Source organism: Balaenoptera ricei, chromosome 2 (genome assembly GCF_028023285.1).
Source record: "Balaenoptera ricei isolate mBalRic1 chromosome 2, mBalRic1.hap2, whole genome shotgun sequence".
Taxonomy (NCBI): Eukaryota; Metazoa; Chordata; class Mammalia; order Artiodactyla; family Balaenopteridae; genus Balaenoptera; species Balaenoptera ricei.
This window is the reverse complement of record NC_082640.1, coordinates 106,136,321-106,157,106: the sequence shown is the minus strand read 5'-3', so window position 1 is coordinate 106,157,106 and position 20,786 is coordinate 106,136,321. Positions and strand designations below refer to the sequence as shown.

General features: G+C 36.8%; 1 protein-coding gene across 1 annotated transcript in view; it reads left to right on the top strand.

The window, feature by feature from the left end:
- Positions 1-6,160: 6,160 nt before the first annotated feature.
- FAM98B (family with sequence similarity 98 member B) overlaps positions 6,161-20,786 on the top strand; it is a 33,430-nt gene continuing 18,804 nt past the window's right edge. The window contains exons 1-3 of the mRNA XM_059915587.1: positions 6,161-6,249; positions 14,314-14,459; positions 15,615-15,749. Coding sequence (XP_059771570.1) covers positions 6,179-6,249; positions 14,314-14,459; positions 15,615-15,749 — 352 coding nt within the window. The 5' untranslated portion in view covers positions 6,161-6,178. The remainder of the gene's footprint in view (positions 6,250-14,313; positions 14,460-15,614; positions 15,750-20,786) is intronic.

Below are 20,786 nucleotides of genomic sequence, written 5' to 3'. Positions count from 1 at the left end.
AATTTGTTTTCCACTTGGGGTATACCTTTCACAATGTCTAGTGATGAAGACACCCACTTCACGAGGCAAATGATGAAAGTGTTAAGAAAAACCTTGTGGAGACATCCCTGGTGGTCCAGTGGTTAGGACTCTGCGCTTCCACTGCAGGGGGGCGTGGGTTTGTTCCGTGGTCAGGGAACTAAGATCCCAAATGCCATGCGGTGCGGCCAAAAAAGAAAAAAAGAGAAAAACAAACCTTGCAAACCTCTTGAAATTATCAGTGTCCCTATCACCTTCAATCATCAGGCAAGGTCAGTGGAACTAATGGAAAAACTGGACTCAAGGAGAACAAGAATTAATTACATGGGGGACTTCCCTGGTGGTCCAGTGGTTAAGACTCCACGCTCCCAATGCAGGGGGCCCGGGGTTCGTTCCCTGGTCAGGGAACTAGATCCTGCACGCCACAACTAAAGATGCTGCAAGCCGCAACTAAAGACCCACGTGCTGCAATGAAGATCCTGCATGCTGCAACTAAGACCTGGTGCAGCCAAACAAACAAACAAATATTTTAAAACAAACGAAATCCTTTAAAAAAGAATTAATTACATGGCGGGGGGGGTAGTGGTAGTGGGATGAATTGGGAGATTGGGATTGATGCATATACACTAAGATGTATAAAATAGATAACTAATAACCTGCTGTATAAAAAATAAAATTCAAAAATAAAATGAAAAAATTACATAGGATTGAATGAACTGATAAATATGATTATAATTTTTTATCATTTTGTCTAAAATACTGATTTTTAATCATTCGTTTTCCAGATAAAATTTTAGAGACTTAAAACAATTTGGTAAATTAAACATTTTTAAGCAGAATTGAAACACTTATCTTTTTCTCCCTATCCAATTTCTCCAGAATTCTCAAACTAAGCCCTTTTCCTGAAGCTAAATGACTTGATACAAACTTCAGAGAAATTTCAACAACAGCTCATATTTAAATAATTCTCATGCTTGTTTCTGTATGAGCCACTCAGAAAGTTTACTTGAACACCTGATGACATCATTAGAGACATTTCAAACTGCAAAAGATGCTTTGACCCTGACATCTAGAAATCTTGATTGACTGCCTCTTGGGCCCAGAAACTGGTTTATAAGTTGCTCTAATTATTAACCTTTGTTTTTCTTTCATTTCTATGAAAGTCCTCTTATTAAATATCTGATTGCTTGCCCCATAGTCCCAGCTTTGGGAGCACACCTGTATCACCACCTCCTAAAATGAGATATAACTATTTAACTAAACTGAGCTGTTTTCAGAACTAAAAACTGGTTCAAAGAAATGGAAGACTCTGCTAACCCATTCTCTTCACAGTTACCAGTTCAGCTTTTAATACGTGAAACTTCCAGAGACGTTTCAGAAGAGGAAACTATTGGGGCCCTAGGTAGGCCACCACAAAATGTGCCTCAATGGCATATTGATTATTTTGAATTAAAGTTACTTAAGAAACAGCCAATGCAAGGGGGATGCTCTCACTCTCCTTTCTGTCTCCCTGAAAGCAGGAAGTATATCTCCCATGTGAAAAGTGCACCCCCTGCATCTGGAAGTAGAAGGGCACCCTTATCACCAGAGATAGGAAATTCAGGCCAAGAATCCTATAGAAACAAATATTATTATATCTTTAAGTTACTATACCAAGCCCAAACTCTGTTAAATTAAAAGTAATTAAATTAAATATAATCAGGTGTAATTCTGGTTATTGTAACCAAGTTTCTGTATTGATTACTCTGTAACCAGATATTGAACGGTGCCTTTTAAGTCTTATTTATAGACAGTTATTATTGTACTCCGATGCTGTTGCAAAAGTGCTTCATCTTCAAGACGATTCATAAGAAGCCTATGGAAGCAGTTAACAGCTCCACATCAAGAGGATGGCTGTGCGAGGATTCCAGCCCACACTGACTTAAAACAAGGAGCTGTCCTGCAGCTAGAGCCCCTAAATAAGGCATCCAGAGATTTTTACTCCCTGACAGGCAGGGTCAATGCCCCCACTCAACCCTGAAGCAGCTACAGGAGACAGACCATCTATCGCCCCTCTGCTTCCCATACAATTACAGGAGTAAAATCTCTGAAGGGAGAATGAGCTGGGGGGGCGGTGGTTGGGGGGAAGGAGCAGGGCACAACCATGAAAAGAATGACACAGTTGTTGAGGATATGACAAAAACTGGTTAGAGCCAATTAGGCCCAACATGGAGGAAGATTCGACTTCCAGTAGACCTTGAGCTTCATTTTATGCTCATTGTAATATAAACATGAGCATCTAAATGACACACCTAGAGGTGCCATGACAGTTCTGAGGCCAACCATAAAAGGCCAAAAAGTGGGTGGTGGCCCAAGTCCTGGAAATCCCTGCCCCTTCCCCAAAATATTTGGAATAATCCTCCCAATTATCAGCCTATGGAATTACCCACCCTATAAAAACTAACCACCGCCAGACCTTTGAGAGGGCCCACACTCTGTCTATGGAGCGTGTATCTCCCAGGACTGCTTTCCACTTTTGAGACAGACACATATGGAACGTGTATCTCTCTAAATAAACCTGCTTTCCCACTTAGAGCCCCCTTGCCTGCCCACTTGTATCCTTCACAAGCATCCTATATTAATCTACTTCTTGCCTATCTTCTTTGCCTCTTGCAGAATTCCTTCTGTGCTGAGACATAAAGAACCTGAGCTTCATTAACTCCTGAGACCAGGTATGTGATTTCAGCTGGGAGGTTGTGGGTTTGAGTCCCTTCCTAAGCCAGAGATTGTGAATTCAAGTCCCATCTGAAGTGCAAATGGGTTCGAGTCCCAATCTGAGGTGTGCAGTTTCAATTACATCCCTGAGGGATCAACTAACCTCGATTGTAATCAAAACGCGACCTGCCTGAAACCATACCCTGAAGTCTATCTGGGCTCAAATGTGACCCAGGCGTGTAGCATACTCTTCTTTTTCCTCCTCGCAATGTGAGTTTCCTGGGGCAAATCTACCCCAGCTCTGAGGAACTCAGTGGATCTGGAGCAGGTTATTAGCCATTCCAGCGATGAAAGTGACATGAGACCAAAATTGATCATCAGTGCTTTCTAAAGGAAAGATTTCAATGATGACATATTTAAGATCAATTAAAAATTAAAATGGAGTAACTGGGGTTCACACATCCCAAATGGAGCCTGGTGGCCATTGTGGATATGGTTTCAGACATGTTTCTGCATCCCTGAGAACTTGAATTTTCTGAGCTGTATCAAACTCAAGGATACCACCATTCATTTTCAAAACAATATCTGCCAGCAACTGCCAGCTGCAACCTTATGGTCTCAAGGTCTCCCTCTGTAACTGTGCAACTATTTTGGACATCAACTAACTTTGCTTAACAAGCATCCTTACTTCTTGCCAGCTCCAATCCTATTTCTTGACAAACAACTTCTGTAACTTTGTGGTTTTTGCCTATATAAGCCTCCCACATTTTGCAGTCAGGCAGAACACAGTTCAAGTGCTTCTTGAATCTGTGCTCCCTGGCTATAGTCCTCAGCTTGGCTTGAATAAAACTCTCTTCTATTCCTTAATATAGATTGTTTATTGATTATTTGTGTTGATAATAGCATGAGGTAGCACGATTTGGATATCCCATTGACCCAGCACCATGTATTGAAAAGACCTGAACTACAATGGTGACTTTGTCATACTCAAGTGACTGTGTAAGTGCAGGTATCTGTTCATGAGAGGAATTGGTCAATAAATTCTTTTTAATAATGTCCTTATTGATGTTCGTTTTAAGGTAATGTCCTCTTAAAAAGCATTGCAAAATACTACATGTTTTTCTAGTCTGTGGAAATGTTTGTATAAGATTGGTGTTCTTTCTTTCTTAAGGGTTTGGGGAAATTCATCAGGAAGACACTTTGGGCTTGGAGTGTTCTTTGTGGGTGATTTCTAATTTGTCATTCAATTTCTTTAATAGATGTAGAACTTTTCATATTATAAATTTTCTTTGTATCATTTCTGTTAAATTGTGGTTCTCAAGGAATTTATCAATTTCATCTAAATTTTCAAATTTATTGGCATAAAATTATTCATAACATCCTCTTACTGTCTAATATCTGATAACCAGTACTAATGTCCCCCTTTTCATTCCTGATACTGGTTATTTGCTTCTTCTTTTGTACTTATTTTTTCTTGATCAGTTTGGCTAAAGGTTTGTCAATACTATTAGTCCTTGCAAAAAGACTCAAATTTGGCTTAATTTCTTTATTGTATTTTCCCTCATTTCATTGATGTCTACTCTTTATTATTTCTATCTTTTTGTTTCTTTGAATTTAATTGGTTTGCTTTTTGGCTTCTTGAGATTGATACTTAGATAATTAATTTTCAATCTTTTATCATTTCTAATATTTGTATTAGAAAATATTTTCTTATATCCATTTGTTGTTTAGTTTAATCCCTAGTTTAATTCTAGTTTAATCTGATTATTTAGAAGTGCATTGCTTAAATTCCAAACATCAAATATTTGGGGACTTGTTTAGTTTTCTTTTTTTCTTATTGATTCCTTGTTTAATTCTAATGTGGTCAGAGAACATACTTTTTATGATTTCAGTCTTTGAAAGTGATGAAACTTACTTTCAGGTACAGTATAAAGTCAATTTTATAAATGACATATATGAACTTGAAAAAATTCATATTCTGAAGGTTTGGGGAGCAGTGATTCTTATATCAGATTTGTAAATCATGTTTTCCAAGTCTTGTGTATGTCTATTGATTTTTTTCTTTTTCTTTTTTTTTTTTTTAACTGATTATTACATCAGTTAATGTGTTTAAAATCTTCCTCTGTGATTGTGGATTTGCCTAATTCCCCTTCAAGTTTGTTAAGTTTTTTATTTATATATTTTGAGGCTGGTTATTAAGCAAGTAAACATTTAGGGTTGTTATAGCATTGTGTTGTCTTGACACATTTATCATTATGAAATGTCCTTATTGATGTCTCCTAAGGTTACTAAGAATAGTACTTTCTATGACTTCAACTCTTTGAGAGAGGCAATAACCACTTAGAACATACATTCTCTGTCTTTGGTTTAGAGATGAATTCAAATACATTAAGCTGCAAATAATTTTATACTTAAGCCTGGGTATATGGTAGAGGAGTCATTATTGATATTTGTTCAAATTTATGTGTAAGCTTCCCTCAGGGGATTTTACAAATTTATTGGTAAGCTTTTTATTTGTAACAGTGATTTGGGAGGTGAGAGCATTAGTGTCTTTAGTGCATTAGGGCCAGGGATGTTATGTATTCTGTGAGGCATGGGACAGTCGTTTACAAGGACCAATAGTCACTGTTTTGCACAACTTTCAATAGTTCATTTGGTTATTCATTTGGGTGATATAACTGTTAATGATTTTATGCTCTATGCTGACTCTTTTACATATGAACCCTAAAATATTTTTTGTATTCTTTAGATAGGCACTGAATTCTCCGTAAATAGTACACAGAGGGACTACTGTGTTTTGTTTGTTTGGAGTTTTATGGAGAGTCAGTCACAATTTTGGAAAAGCACATCAGCTACCCTATTCTGCCCATGGAGTTTTTGTTTTTTATACAAGTCGCCTATATTTTGTCAGCAGTGCAACACATAGTCTGTATGTGTGTTGAAGAGGATTCTATAGATAGATGCAAGCATCTGATCACTTCATTGATCTTCTACATTTCATAATGAAACAGTATTTTGTTATAAATTTCCTTCTCTATTTCTTCTTTAAAGTTGGAGCTTTGTTGTGTATATTCATTTAAAAATTATTTGTGTAGGTACATGATATTATGTACAACTTTAGCTCAAGATAATTAATATTTCATTTAAGGATTTTTGTTATAAAAAGAGAAAGCCGGAATCTGATCGGTTGAGAACTTGGTAGAATCACGATGTTTGCTAAGACAACTCAAAGAAGTCTTTTTATTTCTACTATTTATTGTTATTATTATTTTTAAAAGTTAGCATTATTACATAAATTGGTTTTAGGCCGGAGAGCCAATTGCCTCCGGGCCGGGAACATTTTGTCCCCCCAGGGCCAGAGGCACTCCTAGGCCGTCCAGGTTGAGACCCGGCCGGAACCTTGGCGCCGCGACGCCGGTTTCCGGCGGGTTCCTTAGAGCGCGGAACAGCTTTGGGCCGTAGGACCATGAGAGGGCCGGAACCGGGTCCCGAAGATACGATGGAGGGGGACGTGCTTGACACTCTAGAGGCGCTGGGGTGAGTAGTCCTGGGGCCGCCTTTCCCCCGCAAACGTAAGCTGTCCCTCCGCTTGGCTGCCTCCGTCTCCTCCCCGTGGGCCTTCGCTGAGCTCTTGCCGCTCGGTGCAGGCCTCCGTCCCTGCCTCGCCGCCTCCGGCGCGGACAGAGTTAAGAGGAAGGCGGGAGAGAAATCCGCCTGGGGGGTGGAGCAGGCCCGGAGAGCTGGGGCGCTTGGCCCCCTCTTCCGAACTCCTTGCCTCGGAACTCCGCAGCCGGGACCCGCGGCGAAGGCGCGGAGGGGCCCGGCTGGCAGAACTCCTTTGGGGAATTGCTGCCCCGCGGGTGCTATTATTGTTGACGCGCCGGGGGCGAGGCGCTGGAAGCCGGAGTGCAGCTGTCCACTGTTGTCTCCTACCTTGTACAACCTGTGGCTTAATTAGGGCGCGGGAGCGAATCTCCTGTTTCCTTGACCCGAGAAAGGGGTTTTAGTTAAGTGCAAGTCCATTCATTTCACCGTTTCTTCCATTCATTAACAACATATTAATTTGGTGTTAATCTGTATTCATTAATGCGTATTTATGTGCTAGGCCGAGGAAGAAGACAGTTTTCAGATTACTAGTAGGTTACCTAGTCGGGGACGATAAAGAGTCTACTGGTGTTTGCAATTCAGGGTGGTTAAGTGCTATGAGAGCTCCTGGAATGATGTTAATACCTGCAGGCATGGGTATCAATACATGCAAAATAGTCTCTCCTTCAGCCTCATCCTGTTTTTCTTCACAGCCCTGGGGTCCCTATCCCAAATTATCTTGTCCTGAACATTTATTTATTGTCTCTTGAACATCCACCCTCCCCACCCTCCACCCCCTAATACGCAAAAGTCAGCTCCAAGAGAACAGGTACCTTACCTGTCTTGTTCCCTCAAACATCCTACAACCAGATCTGCTACAATAAATAGTGGTTGGATGAATGGGTAAATGAATGAAGAAAAGTTCAAAGCAGAGAGTGCACAGAGGTAAGCATAGGGCCAGATAGTTGCAAGTCAAAAAAATACACATTAATTAAAGACATTGGAGCCATCTGTACAATTGTGTGCCCTGCCACATCTGGAATTTCTTGGATAGGATAGGCTGTGCCTTTGCAGTGCTATCGTGAAGCTCGAACCACCCCCTACCCCCCTTTTATTTTTCTTAAAACCACTTGCTCCTCTATCAATTGCTTCTTTGGGACCCTGATAGTACCTACTTTGCAGCGACTCATTGTTACAGAGCCTTGCACTTACTAGATCCTGAATAAATATTTGTCAAGTGAAAGAACAGAGCCAGTGATTATTTAGGGGGCATTTTTACTTCTGTGAAATCCCGTGGAAGTTTTCACGTAACTTGGTTAAGGAAGTAACCAACACAAAAAGTTAAAATAATTAAAGTGTTTCGGACCCAAACAGTTTGAGCTCCCAAGTATTCCAGATAAGACTAGTGGGATTCTATAAATAGTTTTTGAAAAATGGAAAGTCAGTGCTTTTTAAAATTTCTTTCATTCTTTGAATTTGTTTATGTTATAGGTGTTTTGAAAAATGAAGTTTGGTATAATCTTCGCTTTTATCAAGGAAAATTAGTTTCAGATTATTCAATATAGAAAGTAAAACAGTTTACACACTTTTGAACTGATTTTTCCTGGAATAATTAAGGACAAGATTTTGAAGTTTGAATTTTCCTATAATGATAATGAAAAGTGAAAAAAGAGTAATTGTTTATTTACAATATGTGTTGTAACTGAACATGCGTTTCAAAGTCTCCATGTAGATTGTGAATAATGCATTTTCTGTTGTGATTAAAACATTTAGGATATCAGTGAAGGTACTTCAGTTTATCAGATAAAATAGGGAATTAAAGGGAGGAATTAAAAGGGAAAATCTATGTGAAAGAACAGTTTAGTGATGTAGTACATTATAAACGAAAACAGGGTAGTAATAACTTAGTTTCCTAATCTGTGAAAGGAGCAGGCTGGATCAGATTTCAGAAGTCTCTTTCAGTTCTGACAGTCTATGATTTTGTAGAACAGTGTATCTCAACCCTGGTTATACATCAAAATCATGTTTGAAGCTTGTAAAAAAATGTTTCAGTCTGGTATATACCACCAGCTGAGTGAATCATGATCTTCAGGGGTGCAATATAAGCATGCATATTTTTAAAAAGCTTCACAACCTAGGTTGAGAACCACCATTGTGGAGGGAAATTTATTTCACATATTTACTGAGCGCAGCTCTGTATTGGACGCTGTTCTGAGAAGTCATTGGTGAGCAAAACAGACTTGGTTCCCGTCCCAATGGAGCTTACAGTCTGGTGGAGAAAAAGACATGATCACACAAATATTTATAAACTAAAATAAGTGTTTCAAAGGAAAAGAACAGGGTGACATAATGTGGCAGGAGGACCTATGTAGTCTTAGGGGTTAGTGACAGATTACTGAGGAAGTGACATTTGAGTTGAAATAGGAAGGGTGAGTAGGAGTTAACTAGGTGAAGTTGGCTGGGAAAGGAGGACAAAGGTGTCCTTACAGTGAGAACAGAATATGAAAGACCTTAAAGTGGAAAGGATCTGCCATATTAGGAGAACTGGAAGGAGGCTGATGTAGCCGGAGGGCAGAGAGCAAGGACCAGTGTTAGAAGATTGGATCAGCGAGGAACAGGGCATGCAGCACCTTTTAGACCATGTTGAGATTTTGTTCTTTGTCATGACAGCAATGCGACATGATTGAAGAGTTTTAAATAAAAAAGGGAGTGATTAGATCAGGGGTCCCCAACCACCGGGCCGTGGACCAGTACTGGTCTGAGGCCTGTTAGGAACCAGGCCGCACAGCAGGAGGTGAGCAGTGGGTGAGCGTGGAGCGAGTGAAGCTTCATCTGCTGCTCCTCTCAGCTCACGTTACCGGCTGAACCAACTCCCCTACCCTCCCCCCTGCCCCTGTCTGTGGAAAAATTGTCTTCCACAAAACTGGTCCCTGGTGCCAAAAAGGTTGGGGACTGCTGGATTAGATGTCTAGTTTGAAAAGTTACCTCTGTCAGCAAGGTGGAAAATAGATTGGAGAATTAGTTAGTAGTCTAGGCAAGAAGTGATGGTTGCTCAGTGGCAGTGGGTATAGAAAGAAGTATATTACTGGTCTTAGTGATTTGATTGGATATTAGAGCTGAAGGAGATGACAGTATAAAGGATTCATTTCTTCAACAGGTATTTATTGAGCAACAAAATAAAATGATACACTTTGGAATCTCGATTGGACAGGGAAGAAAGTGAAGGCAGCCGGGAGCTAGGAAATACAGAGAATGCGGAGGGACCATAGGAACTGAAGTAGAGATGATATTAAGTGTGCTCAAAAGAGCAAGCTGGAAGGATAGATAGTAGGCTATGGTCAGGGAGTGACATGTTCAAATTAGTGATTTCGGAAGTGACGTAGTTCCAGGTGATGGCATGATCTGGGCATGGCTTACTTATGTGCAGTGGCAAAGGTTGGAAAAGAGGAGGTTAGGGAATTGAGAGCTCAGGGTATTGGAAAAGGGTATACATATGGACTTTGAAGAAACTCAATATAATTGAAAAAAATAGGAATGGAGAGGAAAAACTGAGCACAGGGAATGTTGAAGAGTGTCCAAGAGATTGATAGATGAAAACCACGAGAGAAAGAGGGTGGCAAATCTGACTGGCCTGAGCCTGGAGAGAGCAGGAGATATTTATAAGATAATGAGGGGGTCAATCAAAAAATGGGCAGAAGATCTAAATAGACATTTCTCCAAAGAAGACATACAGATGGCCAAAAAGCACATGAAAAGATGCTCAACATCTCTAATTATTAGAGAAATGCAAATCAAAACTACCATCACCTCACACTGGTCAGAATGACCATCTTCAAAAAGTCTACAAACAATAAATGCTGAAGAGGGTGTGGAGAAAAGGGAACCCTCCTACACTGTTGGTGGGAATGTAAATTGGTGCAGCCACTATGGAGAACAGTATGGAGGTTCCTTAAAAAAAGTAGAACTACCATATGAGCCTGCAGTCCCACTCCTGGGCATACATCTGGAGAAAACCATAATTTGAAAAAGTACATGCACTCCAATGTTCATTGCAGCACTATTTATAATAGCCAAGACATGGAAGCAACCTAAATGTCCATCGACAGAGGAATGGATAAAGAAGATGTGGTGTATTCATACAATGGAATATTAGTCATAAAAAAGAATGAAATAATGCCATTTGCAGCAACATGGATGGACTTAGAGATTATCATACTAAATGAAGTAAGCAAGAGAAAGACAAATATCATATAATATCACTTATATGTGGAATCTAAAAAAAGAATGATACAAAAATGAACTTATATACAAAACAGAAATAGACCCACAGGACATAGAAAACAAACTTATGGTTACCAAAGGGGAAAGGGTGTGGGTGGGGAGGGGTAAATTAGGAGTTTGGGATTAACATATACATGCTACTGTATATAAAATAGGTAAACAGGGACCTACTGTATAGCTCAGGGAACTATACTCAATATTTTGTAATAACCTATAAGGGAAAAGAGTCTGAAAAAAAATAGATATATATGTCTGTATAACTGAATCACTTTGCTGTGCATCTGAAACTAACACAACATTGTAAATCAACTATATTTCAATTAAAAAAAAGATAATGGGGGAGCAGTGATATGGATGCTGTATTGGGAAGCAAGGAGGACAAAAACCCCACCATTTGACTGTGAGGCACTTAAGAGTAAAATACCCAAAGCTAGAGGTAGTGGGGATAAACCTTTCTGAGAAGACATTGACAGAATAGGAGAGTTGTTGTTTATGGATGGAACATATGGAAGAGTTTGGGAAGCAGGAAGAAGTGGAGAGCTGGATCAGAGACAAGCCAGTAGGGTGGGTAAATGACAGGGGGAAAGAAAGGGTCTAATATTTTATATGTTGGCCGATGAAAATAGAAAACAGAAAGTAAATTAGACCCCGGCTGTGTCTTCGTGAAGGTTTACCAATGGCCCTACTGGACTGAAGGTTTGGTTCACCCAGCTTAGAGCAGTGTCAGATCAGCAACTATGGTTCAAGTGTGCATGGCCCTGGGGGAGTCTAGGCCTAGGGGAGGTGTCCCCAGTTACTACTAAGTTATTACTCTTTGGAATTACTCTTTGGAATAAGAGTAGCACTTTCCTAATTAAATAAGAATTTATAGGACAAACTAAGCATGATAATAATACCGATCTTATAGGATATTGTGGCAATTAAATAAGATAATATACATACAGCACATAGCACTGGCCTAAGATTAGTTTATAAATGTTAGTTGCTATATGATTATGATTGTTATTAGATATTCAGGTTTGTTAAATGCATTTATCTTTTCTTTTTACCTATTTTGATGAACTGAGGCATTAAAGCTTATGTATTCAGGATTTAGTATTTTTGGTGATTTAGTAAATTTTTGTTGAATTTTATAATTGGCATTTCAGTAAAATTAACTTACTAATAATATGAATTAGTTAAATTTTTTCAGGAGCTTATGATTATTGCTTTATTGCAGAAGTGAAAGCAAGTAGGGGGAAATAAGATGTTTACTATTAAGTCTCAATGAGAGGTGCTGTAAGACATGGTAGAAAGGTAATACAGGGGAACCAGTCTTGGTTGGAGGAGCAGAGACTGGTCTAGTCCCAGCTGTCTTTACCTGGCTGCATTACCTGGCCAGGTTATTTACTTTGTTTTCTTATTAGTGTAGACAGAAGTTTGAGTTCACATGGAGCATTTGGGGTCAAATCTGGATTTAAATCAGAGTGTCGTCATTTATCTTCTGATATTATCTTCTGGTCCTACAGAATTAGGATAATAATAACTTCAAATCATTGCTGTAAAGAGTAGATGAATTGGAATATTCATCTGGCCTGCTACTTAAGGCAGGTATCCTAACCTTGTTGAGCCTTAATTTCTTAGCTGCAAAATGGGGTTTTGAAAATACTCACCCTTCGTGAAATATGACCAGAGAATTTAGAGAAAAAGAAACGCAAATGGCCTTTTAAACATATCAAAAGATGTACAGTCGTGCCGTAAGAGAAATGTAAATTAAAACTATACTGAGATACCAGATGGTCAAAAATCCAAATGTTTGATATGAGTCAAATGTTTGGTAAGTTATGGGTAATGGATACTCTTCTACTTTAATGGTACATCTCCTGCATAGGCAAATTTAACATTATCCAGCAAAGTTACATAGCCATTTACCCTTTGATCCAGTGATCCCACCTCTAGAAATCTATCCCAGATATACATTGACAAAAATTTGCCCAATTTTTTTTAATAACAAAGCATTACAAAAACCCAAAATGTCCTTCAGTGGGGGCATAGCAAATAAAATATGGTATATGCAGACAGTGGATACAACTATAAAAATGTTTGAGTAGTATCTCTACAGATCTCTAGTATATATAAATATGTGTCTGTGCGTGTGTATGTGTTTAAAAAAAGGAATAGAACAGTAGATAGTAGGCTGCCTTTTATCTAAAAAGGATACATTTATGTATATATATATTTTTTGTGTGTATGTATATGTTTATATTTATATTTAAAAACATTATGGTTTGACAACCCCAAACTAATAAATACCGTTTCCTATGAGGAAGGGAGGAAACAGAGTACTAGATGGAACAGTATTAAGATTGCAAGCTAGAATTGTCTGAATGTACCTTGTTTTGTTTTAGACTTTGAAACCGTATAAATGTTTTACATAATTGTAAAGCAAAATTAAAATGAAATCAAAACAAAAAAAGAGAGACAAATCCCTAAAAATTAAAAGCAAAATGAAAAAAATATCTATCAGTGTACTGAGTAGGAGGTTTAATCACATGGAAAGGAATTGTTTTTCTATACATCCTTACTGGAATATATTCTAAAGATAAAAATATAAATTGTTTTCATTAATTTTATTTTTAGTAATAATGCTGGTTTTTCTATTCTGAAACTGTATGTAATTTATGTTTATTTTTATATTTACTAGGATTCTGTAAATGTCATAAAAAACCAGCATTTTCATTGTAAGAGAAAAATAGATAAAAATGTAAAACAAAATAGGTAAATACCCTATAATTCTAAATTTGAACTGGAAATAGCAGTGTGAACTCCTGATATAATTTATTTTAAAAAGGTACAGATACAGTGACTAACCTTTACTACCAGATTGTATATTCTAAATACCATTAAAGAGAATCAGGGCTTCTTGGAGAAATGGCTGATTACAGGTATAGGGGAGGAACATATTATCATAGAAAGCAAGGAAAATATTCAAAGAATAATGGGGACAAGTCAAAGGACTCATTGAGTAACATGAATGGGCTCCCACTAATCAGAGATAGGATAATTTGAGTATCAAAAGAAAAATAAATGCAATGGATTAAAACCCATCAACTGTGCTAAAACTTATAAGTTTAATAATGTGAGAAAAAAAAAGCTCAGTTACAGAAAGAACAGTAAAAGTAGAAAACTGGTATCAAATTCAATTAAGATAATATATAAAAATGGTTTGAAAATTTAAGGTTCTATTCAAATACACTTTGTAGCAGTGTTTAAAAGTATAAAATTATAAAAGAAATGGTTAAGGTTAAAATAATCTCCTATGTCCTCAGTTTTAATTTTTTAAGTTTAAATTTGCATCTGTTCTTTTTTCACTATATTACCTTTTTCTTATTCTTGTAACTAGTATAGTTATTAGACTCTATTTGACTTTGTTATATGTAATATTTATCTTAAAATTGGTTGATAATTTTACTAAAAAATTTTAAAACAAAGTCAAATGTTAATTATATAGAGCAGAAATCAGCAAACTATTTCTAATAACAGACCAGATAGTAAAAATTTTAGGCTTTACTTGCCGCACTGTCTCTGACACAAATGCAGGAAAACAGCCAGAGTTTGTAAATGGGTACATTTGTTGGCTGTGTTCCAATAATATTTTATTTACAAAGACAGGCAGCAGACGTTGATTAAAAAGTATTAGGTGTATTAGGGTTTTGTTTGTTTGTTTGTTTTAACCTTTTATATCTTCCTTTCTAGGTATGAGGGACCACTGTTAGAAGAGCAAGCCCTTATGAAGGCAGCAGAGGGTGGACTATCTTCACCTGAATTTTCAGAGCTCTGTGTTTGGTTAGGCTCTCAAATAAAATCATTGTGCAACTTGGAAGAAAGTATCACTTCAGCTGGTATTGCTATTGAGTTTTATTTACTTTTCTGTTTACTAGTAAAATGAAATGATAGGTTATGATTTACAGTTTTATCTATAATGTGCTCACTGTACAAAGAAAAGTCATTGCTACAAAGAACTTCAATATGTGATTTAAATATCTTTGGATTAAATTTTATATCGATTAATCCAAAATTGGTTCTTAAATTTATATAAAATTATAAATAATTATTGTTTATCTGCTGTCTTGAACTTAGTATTGTTCTTTAGAAAAAGAAGAGTCTGAATTTGGTTATTTAAAAAGTTTAATTTTTGAATACTGCTTATTTTGAATTAAGGTTTTTTTTTTTCCTAAAGTATCCATATATGTAATCCCTAGTTTAAGTTGTATTACCAAACCTATAACTCAGGACATGGATTCACATAGGAATACGTTTATAAAAAAACTCCTGTACTAGCTCACAAGGTTTATTTAATTCACTACTGTATTGGTAGCTGGAGTTCTTGTGGGTCTTTGATTGGTAGAATTTCAGACAGTGTAATAAAACGAAAAATAAAATTTAGGGGGCATTTGCTAGGAGACCAGTAGCCTTCCCTTCTGATGCTGTCCTTACTTTTAAATTGTTTTTTTCCTTGCCAAATCTAATAGAATTCACTTGAAGCTAAGTAAAATAAGCTGAATTCAGAACTTATGACAGAAGTTCCCACATAATTAGATTATGAAAGAAAGATAAGCGCTGAGGCTTAATTCGATGATAGCATTTATTATCCAAATCCATAGAAATACAATAGAAATGGATCATTTGCTCTGAAGCCAATTAATAATTATAGCCACAATAATGCTTTTAATATTTCAGTTACTAACATAAAATATTTCCATTTTATCTGCTTTTATGGAAAGCCCATTGGAAGATATCAGAGATTTAAATATAAAAATATTTATAATTTCATGATTAGATACTTATGTTCTTGAATTTAAGTGTTGCTTTCCATATGTAGAAATATGTTTTGGTTACTTTGACCTAAGCTTTTGGGGTCACACATTTAAGGATTTAATATCAAAGTGAAAATTTGGAATTGAATATAAAATTAAAATCAACTAGTGGTAGATTTGATAGTATCAGATTACATGGTAAATATTTAGTAAATGTTTTATACCTTTTCTTGTTTAAAGGGAAAGATGATCTAGAAAGCTTCCAGCTTGAGATAAGTGGCTTTTTAAAAGAAATGGCATGTCCATATTCTGTACTCGTATCAGGAGATATTAAAGACCGTTTAAAAAAGAAGGATGACTGTTTGAAACTTCTATGTAAGTTATGTTTCTTTGAACAATTTAAATGCATGTGTTTAATCTGGTTTGTGTTATTTTCAAGTCAAGATTTATGAACTTTAATTAATGAAGCATTAGATATTTTGTGTATTAGAAAGTTTTTAATATTTGGCTTAAAATATGAAACTGACTCAGAGATTTTTATATAAATGTAGTATAAATTCTACTAATGTACTCTTTAAGATTTCTAACACTTATGATTTATTTGGCCAATATAGAATGCCCAGTGTTTGTGACTTGTATGGTACTTTAGTAATTTTTCCTTCACCTAATTCATCTCTTTACATTTATGACTAATTGGCTAAAGTGGTGATCTCCAAACTCCTATTTAATCTTAAAACTCTCTGAAACTAGGCTGCTAAGCAGATTATTAGATGATAGGCACTGAATGATGGTTCAATAATATTTATTGATCACTTTCTACTGTACCAGAAACTGCTCTGAGCATTAGGGATGTATCAGTTTAAAAAAAAAATTGTGCCCTTGTGCCACTTGAATTTTAGTGAGTGTGGCCTATTTTCATCAGGGGTGAATTTGGAGTACAGATTACCTATATCTAAACAATTACTATAAATAACATCCATTTATTTATATTGGCTCCCTTAAAATTTTTTTTAATTCAGTTAGTTTAATTTCATGCTATTTTGAAAGTTCTACAAGCGGTGACTATTTGAAAGAATTTTTCTAACATCTTCTATTATTGAAGATTTCTATTATTTTAGGTTGTACCATTTATAAAAAGATGCATGTGATATATTCCTCTATGTTCTAGTGTTAAAATGTTAGTTTCATTAGAGCAGAAATCATGTTTATGTGTTTAACTAGTGGTGATGTTGGAAGTGTTGACATTTGAATTATCTTGTGTGTTTTGGGGAGGATAAAAATTATGTGCCCTTTCCCCCATTTCTTACACTATTTCCTTGTCTTCCTCCCATTCAGTGTAAGTCACTGATTTAATGAACCATTGTTATTAATGGGAGGTCACGGTAACCCTTAGGTGTATTGGGACAAAAAGGAAGGTAAGAAGCACTGGCCATGAGGAGCTTGCATATAGATATAGGTAATCCTTAGATTACCTTATCCTTACCTTAGATATAGGTAATCTGTAATTCTTTATGTTAGTCAGTGAGAACTGTGTAAATCATCATGTTTCCCTTTTTGCCTTTGCTTCTAAGAAGCTCAGCAATAATGGTAATATAAGTTTCTGGTCCAAATAAAAGTAAAGAGGAGATATAAGAGAAGTTGGTATAGTTTTTTCTGATTATAAAAATACATGCTCAGGAGGTGGGGTGAAATGGGGAATTGTTAAATGAGTACGAAGTTTCAATTTAGGAAGACGAAAATGTTCTGGAGATGGATGGATGGATGGTGGTGATGGTTATACAACTGTGTGAATGTACTTAATGCCACTGTACACTTAAAAATAGAATGGTAAATTTTATGTTACATGTTGAAAAAATACATGCTCGTCATAGAAATCTTACAAAGTAGATAAACATGAAAAGAAGAAAATAATTTATAATTTCACTCCCCAGAGAGGATCGTGAATAACTTTTCAGTGTATTTCCTTTTCCTTCTCTTTTTCCTTTGTACACACGTATTTAAATAAGATTGAGATCTGTTACAGATGTAGTTCCTGCTCTTCCTCTTCTTCATTTAATGTATTGTGAGCATTTTCCCATCACTTAGTATTTTTTGAAAAAATAATTTAAATTGGCTACATAACATTCTATGCAATGGGCATTTTTACTTAATAGATTTCAAATTTGGGGGTATTTGGATTTTTCTAATTTATTTATCTATCTATCTATCTATCTATTTTTGGCTATGTTGGGTCTTTGTTGCTGCGTGCAGGCTTTCTCTAGTTGCGGTGAGTGGGGGCTACTCTTCGTTGCGGTGGCTTCTGTTGTTGCAGAGCATGGGCTCTAGGCGCGTGGGCTCAGTAGTTGTGGCTCGCGGGGTCTAGAGCACAGACTCAGTAGTTGTGGTGCACGGGCTTAGTTGCTCCGCCGCATGTCGGATCTTCCCGGACCAGGGCTTGAACCCGTGTCCCCTGCGTTGGCAGGCGGATTCTTAACCACTGTGCCACCAGGGAAGTCCCGATTTTTCTATTTTAAATTAATTTCTTTGTTCATATTTTTGGTTACTTAGACAAAGATCATGAACATTTAAAAAAATTCTCTGGTCTAGATATATTGCCGTAATTTGCTCCAGAAAGGTTATACCAATTCACAATCTTACCAGCATCTATTTCATTTTTATCTTTAGTTTGACTAGCTTTAAAACATACTGATATAATAAGCTTCTTCATGTTCTTTTAGAATTGTTTGCAACGTGTGTAAAATGAAAAGGGCCACATTCCTTACTATGTGGAGAGCTTTTATAGAGATAAAAACTCACTGGAAAAATATGTAAAGTACATAAGGCATGAAAAGGCATTCTACAGAAAAGTTAAAAAAAAAATTGCTTCTAAACATGAAAAGATGCACAGTTATCCCCCAGAGTTAGAGTTACCAAAAAAAAAAAAAAAAAAAAAAAGACAGGATACCATTTTTCACTTACCAGGCTAGCAAATACCAGAAAAAAAAAGTCATAATACAAGTTTGGGGGGAGTAAGCATTCTCATATACTACAGGCATTGTAGTGTGGTGGGAGAATAATTGGTACAATCTTTTGGAAAGGCAAGTTTTCAATAACACAATTAAAATTCACCTGTCTTTTGACTTGGCAATTCAATGACTAGGAGTTCATACTAACTGTACAAAGATATATGAAAAGAATGTTCATTATGGCATTGTTTGTAGTAGTTAAATAGAAATGGTACATCTTTACAGTGATACCATTCTGTAGCCATTAGAATGAGAGTAGATAAAATGTGTAAATATGGAATGATCTCTAAGATATATTGGTAAATAAAAAATATACAGAACATGTATCGTATGCTCTTGTTTCTATAAAAGAAATAAAAGTGCGTGGGTGGTAGAGACATATACCACACACACACACACGCGCGCGCGCGCACGCGCGCGCCTAAAAATATGTCCAAGAAACTAACACTGGTGATTGCCTCTGGGGAGGGGGAGTCTGAGGATCTGTGGTGGGAAGAAGACTTTTCACTGTATTATTTTCCATCTGTGAGGATTAGCATTTTAAATACTAGACTGAACTCTTGTTTGTACTATTACATACAGCATGTTTCCATAGAACAAAGACAGACTTCAGCCATGGTTCTGCACAAACTATAAATTTTTGAAGAACTGGTGATCTGCTTAATGAAGTTAAAAAAATCAGAGGGACCTTGGCATAGTCCTCATATGCAAAGTTTGATACATGTTGGTCTTAACTTTTTGTGGGTTCTTTAGACTATCGTATATAGATTACATGGAAAAAATCTTAAATTAGTGGCTCTCAATGCTGCCTGCCCATGAGAGTCATCTTGGGTCTAAAACCACACAGATTCCCGGATCCTACTTCAGACCTACTGGTTCAGAATCTCTGAGGGTGGGACCCTGGTACTTTTACTTTTAAACAATTTCTCAGATATTTTTTCTGCTCAGCTGAAGTCGAAACTGCTGTATTAAACTGTGTGTGTGTATAACTTTAAACAAATAAAAACAAACCCCAATATCTTTACTGTTGTAAAAGTTAATTTTAATTTTAAAAAGGACTGTAATGATTTAAGATAATTTTTTGCTTTCCAAAATATTTTTTAGTTTTTTTTTAATTGAAATAGAGTTCACATAAAATATTGTTAGTTTCAGGTATACCACATAGTGATTTGACATCTGCATACATTATGAAATGGTCACCATGGTAAATCTAGTAACCATCTGTCCCCATACAAAGTTATTACAGTATTACTGACCGTATTTTATATTGTGTGTTACACCCCCGTGGCTGATTCCTTTTCTAACTGGAGGTTTGTACCTCTTAAGCCCCTTCACCTATTCTATCCCACCCCCACACCCCTTCTCTCTGGCAGCTACCCATTTGTTCTCTGTGTATATGAGTCTGTTTCCGTTTTGTTTTGTTTGTTTTGTTTTTTCCATCTAAGATTTTTGAATGATTTTTAAAAATATGGCTGTTGAAAGGATGAAATAAAATGGTGACAGTGAAAGGACTTGTGAACAGCCTGGGGTGGTCTGTCTTAAAGGCAGTTTTTCAAATTGCTCTATCTGCTTATAGATCAATTAAAGCTATACATTCTCCCCTGGCTTGAGCTGTGCATATCAGAGAGAGAATATTTTATCAGTCTTACACATTCTTAAGCATTTTAAAATTGTTGAGGTACAGGTGGGTCTCTCCTACTAGGCTTTAAACTCTTTGCAAGTAGGCACTATTTTAAAAAAAAATTTCCTTCTGCCCTCTTTATTATTATTTCTTTTTGTGATAAGAATACTTAATGTAAGATTTACCATCTTAGCAAATTTTTAAGTGTACGATATAGTATTGTTAACTATAGGCACTATGCTGTAAAGTGGATCTCTAGGACTTATTCATCTTATATAACCAGTACGTATCAAACTTTGCTTATGAGGACTATGCCAAGGTCCCTCTGATTTTTTAACTTATTTTTTTTGGCTGCGTTAGGTCTTAGTTGCTGCGCACGGGCTTTCTCTAGTTGCGGCGAGCGGGGACTACTCTTTGTTGTGGTGCGTGGGCTTCTCATTGCGGTGGGTTCTCTTGTTGTGGAGCACAGGCTCTAGGTGCGCAGGCTTCAGTAGTTGTGGCTTGCGTGCTCTAGAGCGCAGGCTCAGTAGTTGTGGCACACGGGCTTAGTTGCTCCGCGGCATGTGGGATCTCCCCAGACCAGGGATTGAACCTGTGTCCCCTGCATTGGCAGGCAGATTCTTAACCACTGCGCCACCAGGGAAGTCCCGGTCCCTCTGATTTTAAAACTTCAATAAAACAGATCACCATTTCTTCAGAAATTTATATTTAACGAATATAAAATTTATATTTAACTAAACTCCTTGTTTCCTCCTTCCCCAGCCTGGCAATCACCATTCTACTTTC